The following is a 7,591-nucleotide window of genomic DNA, read 5'->3' on the forward strand; positions in this document are numbered from 1 at the left end:
AGCTCAGAGACGCCGTCAAGTCAGTCATTGTGACATCACATCAGTACTTCCTGTGTTTGATTTCAAAATAAGACTCAGTCATGAAACGTGCCAGAAATTAGTGTCTGATGTTGATGTTAAACAGGTTTTTACTGTCATGTTATATTTTAATCTCACTTAATGATTTCATGACTGTGGCAGGGGTTCTTATTTTTATTACCGTGACAACGATGACAGTATCGATGAATGTGTAACAGAGAAATCTGTTTCCTGTAAAATAAACGGACTCCTGCAGACAAATGTTGAGCTGAGGAGATTTGGTTAGTCCACACTGTTAAATAAATGTCTTATTCAGCAAAAAGCAAGATGCGGCGGCCAAGATGCCAAACTTGAGGCTTCAAAACCTCAGTTCACAAACCGACGGCTGTCGTCACGGTGACCACGTCCACTGCTTCTATACAGTCTGTGGGTTAACTATACAACGGGCGTCCTGCTGGCTGGCTGAAAATCATGAAACTCAGCTAAATCCTGGAATACCGGACAACGCCGTTCAACTGTGACTCTTTTTCTGTTGTACGTTGTAACGTTAACATTGTACGTTGTAACGTTAGATTGTACGTTGTAACATTAGCTTGTACGTTGTAACATTAGTTTGTACGTTGTAACGTTAGCTTGTACTTCGTAACGTTAGCTTGTACGTTGTAATGTTAGCTTGTACGTTGTAACATTAGTTTGTACGTTGTAACGTTAGCTTGTACGTTGTAACATTAGCTTGTACGTTGTAACGTTAGCTTGTACTTCGTAACCTTAACTTGTACGTTGTAACATTAGCTTGTACGTTGTAACGTTAGTTTGTACATTGTAACGTTAGCTTGTACGTTGTAACGTTAGTTTGTACATTGTAACGTTAGCTTGTACGTTGTAACGTTAGTTTGTACGTTGTAACATTAGTTTGTACGTTGTAACGTTAGCTTGTACGTTGTAACGTTAGTTTGTACGTTGTAACGTTAGTTTGTACGTTGTAACGTTAGTTTGTACGTTGTAACATTAGCTTGTACGTTGTAACGTTAGCTTGTACGTTGTAACGTTAGCTTGTACGTTGTAACATTAGCTTGTACGTTGTAACATTAGCTTGTACGTTGTAACATTAGCTTGTACGTTGTAACGTTAGTTTGTACGTTGTAACATTAGCTTGTACGTTGTAACATTAGCTTGTACGTTGTAACGTTAGCTTGTACGTTGTAACGTTAGCTTGTACGTTGTAACATTAGCTTGTACATTGTAACATTAACTTGTACGTTGTAACATTAGCTTGTACGTTGTAACGTTAGCTTGTACGTTGTAACGTTAGTTTGTACGTTGTAACGTTAGTTTGTACATTGTAACGTTAGCTTGTACATTGTAACGTTAGCTTGTACGTTGTAACGTTAGCTTGTACGTTGTAACCTTAACTTGTACATTGTAACGTTAGCTTGTACGTTGTAACATTAGCTTGTATGTTGTAACCTTAACTTGTACGTTGTAACGTTAGCTTGTACGTTGTAACATTAGCTTGTACGTTGTAACGTTAGGTTGTACGTTGTAACGTTAGTTTGTACGTTGTAACATTAGCTTGTACGTTGTAACATTAGCTTGTATGTTGTAACATTAGCTTGTACGTTGTAACGTTAGCTTGTACCTTGTAACATTAGCTTGTACGTTGTAACGTTAGTTTGTACGTTGTAACATTAGCTTGTACGTTGTAACATTAGCTTGTACGTTGTAACGTTAGCTTGTACGTTGTAACGTTAGCTTGTACGTTGTAACATTAGCTTGTACGTTGTAACGTTAGTTTGTACGTTGTAACATTAGCTTGTACGTTGTAACATTAGCTTGTACGTTGTAACATTAGCTTGTACGTTGTAACATTAGCTTGTACGTTGTAACATTAGCTTGTACGTTGTAACATTAGCTTGTACGTTGTAACATTAGCTTGTACGTTGTAACGTTAGTTTGTACGTTGTAACATTAGCTTGTACGTTGTAACATTAGCTTGTACGTTGTAACGTTAGTTTGTACGTTGTAACATTAGCTTGTACGTTGTAACATTAGCTTGTACGTTGTAACGTTAGCTTGTACGTTGTAACATTAGCTTGTACGTTGTAACATTAGCTTGTACGTTGTAACATTAGCTTGTACGTTGTAACGTTAGTTTGTACGTTGTAACATTAGCTTGTACGTTGTAACGTTAGTTTGTACGTTGTAACATTAGCTTGTACGTTGTAACGTTAGCTTGTACGTTGTAACGTTAGTTTGTACGTTGTAACGTTAGCTTGTACGTTGTAACGTTAGTTTGTACGTTGTAACATTAGTTTGTACGTTGTAACGTTAGCTTGTACGTTGTAACCTTAACTTGTACGTTGTAACGTTAGCTTGTACGTTGTAACGTTAGTTTGTACGTTGTAACATTAGCTTGTACGTTGTAACATTAGCTTGTACGTTGTAACATTAGCTTGTACGTTGTAACGTTAGTTTGTACGTTGTAACATTAGCTTGTACGTTGTAACGTTAGTTTGTACGTTTTACCGTTAGCTTGTACGATTTCAGGTGACAAATAAACTGATTGAAGTGTTTTTCGAGTGAAATTCTCCCGTAAGTATTATTTTATTTATATATTAGCCGGTAACCGGGAGCAACAACACCACGGGGTTAACGTTAGCCGGCTACACAGAGCAGCATATAGCCTAGCTTCTTAGCCTTGGCTAGCTTGGTAGCTTAGAGCTAGGTGGGCGTGTTTCAGCTCCATCCACGCTCCACCTCTGGATCACCTCTGGATCACCTCTGAATCACCTCTGGATCAGCTGGAGATGTCACTGTCCAGATGGTGACGGCCGGAGTCGCCGGGAGCCCCGCCGGCACGTACAGCTCATAGCTGAAGATATAAAACTATATGAACAAACACAGACGTATATATACATATATATACATATGTATATATATATACATATATGTATACGGTATATAACAAGGAAGAACATTTAATAATGAAGACGAGCTTAACTATTGTTTAGTTTCAGTCTCTGGACTCTTCAGTAGTTCTATATTTAACCAAATACATCTGAGATATAGATCTACATAACTGAATTATTATCATTATTGTTGTTATTATTGTTATTATTATTATTAGTAGTAGTAGTACTCTCTGTACTGTGTGCGTGCGTGCGTGCGTGCGTAAACCTCCTGAAGGTAATCCTGAAGCTTTATTTTGAAGGCCGTCTCAACGGACTTCCGGTGCTGCTGCTTGTTCCCGCCCTTCAGCTTGACGCGTCGTCGCTCCGTCAGTCGGCATGACAACGCGCTCTCGAGGACAAACTGGGAACGGCTGAGGGCGCGAGGAGGAAGAGGAGGAAGATGAAGATGATGGAAGCAGAACATGACCAGTAACGGAACCAGCAGCACCGGGACCTCCGGGACCTCTGGGACCTCCGGGACCAGCGGCCCGGTCCATGTCCCGGTCCCGGTCCCGGTTGTCCCGGTCGTCCCGGTGATGGAGCGAGCCCGCCCGGAGACGGTGACGGTGTCCGCGGTGTCTCTGCTGCTCTCTCTGCTCTCTCTGCTGCTGCTGGTCTCCTCCATCTCCACCGACCACTGGTACGAGACCGACACCCGCCGACACAAGACCAACTGCGACCGACACGGATCCGACTCCAACGACCAGAAGAACCGGGAGATGCCCATCTACCACCTGCCGCTGGTGGACACCGGCAGCGGGGCGGCGCGGCAGCGGGACGTGGCGCTCATGAAGCCGGTTCATGTGGGCAGCAGAGAGGAGGAGCTGCTGGAGAACTGGAGGGCCATCCTGGGGATGGGCATCCTGGAGACGGAGTGCGGCAGGCCGCTGTTCTCCTCTCACTCGGGCCTCTGGAGGAAGTGCTACTTCAAGGGCTTGGACCCGGACATCGACAAGCTCATCGACCGGGGTCAGACACACTATATATACACTACTATATACTATATATATACAGTATATACTGTATATATATAATATATATACACTACTATATACTATATATATACTATATATACTGTATATATACACTACTATATACTATATATATACTGTATATACTATATATACTGTATATATACACTACTATATACTATATATATACTGTATATACTATATATACTGTATATATACACTACTATATACTATATATATACTGTATATACTATATATACTGTATATATACACTACTATATACACTACTATACTGTATATATACACTACTATATACTATATATATACTGTATATACTGTATATATACACACCTGCCTGAATACATCTGCTGCTGCACCACATACTGTATACACACTGTAAACAGCTGGACATCGACAAACTCATCGACCGGGGTCAGACTATATACTACTATTACACATATATACTATTTACTATATATATACTATATATATTTTAATACACACACCTGCCTGTAATTTACAGTATATATAGTATATAGTACATATAGAATATACATATCTATATAGATCTATATATCTATATATAGATATATAGATCTATATAGTATATATATACATGCAGTATCCATATATATATATATATATATATAGTATCCATATATATATATACTATATATGCAGTATACAGATATATCTGACCCCGGTTGATGTCCAGCTGTTACTGTTAACGGTGCATTGTTAACAGTAACAGCTGGACATCCACATCCACATACAGTATAATAATACATATTCACGTCGTAATACTACTAATGAAGCTGGAGCTCACACACATACATATATGTTTTCAGACTGGTTTCAGACTGGTTTCAGACTGGTTTCAGATTGACCTCAGGCTGGTTTCAGACAGGTTTTAGATTGACCTCAGACTGGTTTCAGGCTGGTTTCAGGCTGGTTTCAGGCTGGTTTCAGACTGGTTTCAGACTGGTTTCAGATTGACCTCAGACTGGTTTCAGACTGGTTTCAGACTGGTTTCAGATTGACCTCAGGCTGGTTTCAGACAGGTTTTAGATTGACCTCAGACTGGTTTCAGGCTGGTTTCAGGCTGGTTTCAGACTGGTTTCAGACCGGTTTCAGATCGACCTCAGGCTGGTCACAGACTAGTTTCAGGCTGGGTTCAGACTGGTTTTAGATTGATCTCAGGCTAGTTTCAGACTGGTTTTAGATTGACCTCAGACTGGTTTCAGGCTTGTTTCCAGACTGGTTTCAGGCTGGTTTCAGATGTACCTCAGGCTGGTTTCAGACTGGTTTCAGACTGGTTTCAGATGGACCTCAGACTTTTTTCAGACTGATTTTAGATTGACCTCAGACTGGTTTCAGGCTAGATTCAGACTGGTTTCAGACTGGTTTCAGATCGACCTCAGGCTGGTTTCAGACTGGTTACAGACTAGTTTCAGACTGGTTTCACACTGGTTTCAGGCTGGTTTCAGACTGGTTTTAAATTGACCTCGGACTGGTTTCAGACTGGTTTCAGATTGACCTCAGAATGGTTTCAGGCTAGTTTGAGACTGGTTTCATACTGGTTTCAGATCAACCTCAGGCTGGTGACAGACTGGTTTCAGGCTGGTTTCAGACTGGTTTCAGATGGACCTCAGGCTGGTTTCAGACTGGTTTCAGACTGGTTTCAGATGGACCTCAGGCTGGTTTCAGGCTGGTTTCAGACTGGTTTCAGGCTGGTTTCAGTTCGACCTCAGGCTGGTCACAGACTGGTTTCAGGCTGGTTTCAGACTGGTTTCAGATAGACCTCAGGCTGGTTTCAGACTGGTTTCATGCTGGTTTCAGACTGGTTTCAGACTGGTTTCAGACTGGTTTCAGAATGGTTTCAGACTGGTTTCAGATCGACCTCAGACTGTTTTCAGACTGGTTTTAGATTGACCTCAGGCTAGTTTCACACTGGTTTTAGGCTGGTTTCACACTGGTTTCAGACCGGTTTCAGATCGACCTCAGGCTGGTCACAGACTGGTTTCAGGCTGGGTTCAGACTGGTTTTAGATTGACCTCAGACTGGTTTCAGGCTTGTTTCCAGACTGGTTTCAGGCTGGTTTCAGATGTACCTCAGGCTGGTTTCAGACTGGTTTCAGACTGGTTTCAGATGGACCTCAGACTTTTTTCAGACTGGTTTTAGATTGACCTCAGACTGGTTTCAGGCTAGATTCAGACTGGTTTCAGACTGGTTTCAGATCGACCTCAGGCTGGTTTCAGACTGGTTACAGACTAGTTTCAGACTGGTTTCACACTGGTTTCAGGCTGGTTTCAGACTGGTTTTAAATTGACCTCGGACTGGTTTCAGACTGGTTTCAGATTGACCTCAGAATGGTTTCAGGCTAGTTTGAGACTGGTTTCATACTGGTTTCAGATCAACCTCAGGCTGGTGACAGACTGGTTTCAGGCTGGTTTCAGACTGGTTTCAGATGGACCTCAGGCTGGTTTCAGACTGGTTTCAGACTGGTTTCAGATGGACCTCAGGCTGGTTTCAGGCTGGTTTCAGACTGGTTTCAGGCTGGTTTCAGTTCGACCTCAGGCTGGTCACAGACTGGTTTCAGGCTGGTTTCAGACTGGTTTCAGATAGACCTCAGGCTGGTTTCAGACTGGTTTCATGCTGGTTTCAGACTGGTTTCAGACTGGTTTCAGAATGGTTTCAGACTGGTTTCAGATCGACCTCAGACTGTTTTCAGACTGGTTTTAGATTGACCTCAGGCTAGTTTCACACTGGTTTTAGGCTGGTTTCACACTGGTTTCAGACCGGTTTCAGATCGACCTCAGGCTGGTCACAGACTGGTTTCAGGCTGGGTTCAGACTGGTTTTAGATTGATCTCAGGCTAGTTTCAGACTGGTTTTAGATTGACCTCAGACTGGTTTCAGGCTTGTTTCCAGACTGGTTTCAGGCTGGTTTCAGATGTACCTCAGGCTGGTTTCAGACTGGTTTCAGACTGGTTTCAGATGGACCTCAGACTTTTTTCAGACTGGTTTTAGATTGACCTCAGACTGGTTTCAGGCTAGATTCAGACTGGTTTCAGACTGGTTTCAGATCGACCTCAGGCTGGTTTCAGACTGGTTACAGACTAGTTTCAGACTGGTTTCACACTGGTTTCAGGCTGGTTTCAGACTGGTTTTAAATTGACCTCGGACTGGTTTCAGACTGGTTTCAGATTGACCTCAGAATGGTTTCAGGCTAGTTTGAGACTGGTTTCATACTGGTTTCAGATCAACCTCAGGCTGGTGACAGACTGGTTTCAGGCTGGTTTCAGACTGGTTTCAGATGGACCTCAGGCTGGTTTCAGACTGGTTTCAGACTGGTTTCAGATGGACCTCAGGCTGGTTTCAGGCTGGTTTCAGACTGGTTTCAGATGGACCTCAGGCTGGTTTCAGGCTGGTTTCAGACTGGTTTCAGGCTGGTTTCAGTTCGACCTCAGGCTGGTCACAGACTGGTTTCAGGCTGGTTTCAGACTGGTTTCAGATAGACCTCAGGCTGGTTTCAGACTGGTTTCATGCTGGTTTCAGACTGGTTTCAGACTGGTTTCAGAATGTTTTCAGACTGGTTTTAGATTGACCTCAGGCTAGTTTCACACTGGTTTTAGGCTGGTTTCACACTGGT

At 42.4% G+C, this 7,591-nt stretch overlaps 1 protein-coding gene across 1 annotated transcript in view; it reads left to right on the forward strand.

The window, feature by feature from the left end:
- The first annotated feature begins 3,260 nt into the window (after nt 1-3,260).
- tmem178a (transmembrane protein 178a) overlaps nt 3,261-7,591 on the forward strand; it is an 18,404-nt gene continuing 14,073 nt past the window's right edge. The window contains exon 1 of the mRNA XM_074630963.1: nt 3,261-3,938. Coding sequence (XP_074487064.1) covers nt 3,392-3,938 — 547 coding nt within the window. The 5' untranslated portion in view covers nt 3,261-3,391. The remainder of the gene's footprint in view (nt 3,939-7,591) is intronic.

The sequence above is a fragment of the Sebastes fasciatus genome, chromosome 3 (assembly GCF_043250625.1).
Source record: "Sebastes fasciatus isolate fSebFas1 chromosome 3, fSebFas1.pri, whole genome shotgun sequence".
Taxonomy (NCBI): domain Eukaryota; kingdom Metazoa; phylum Chordata; class Actinopteri; order Perciformes; family Sebastidae; genus Sebastes; species Sebastes fasciatus.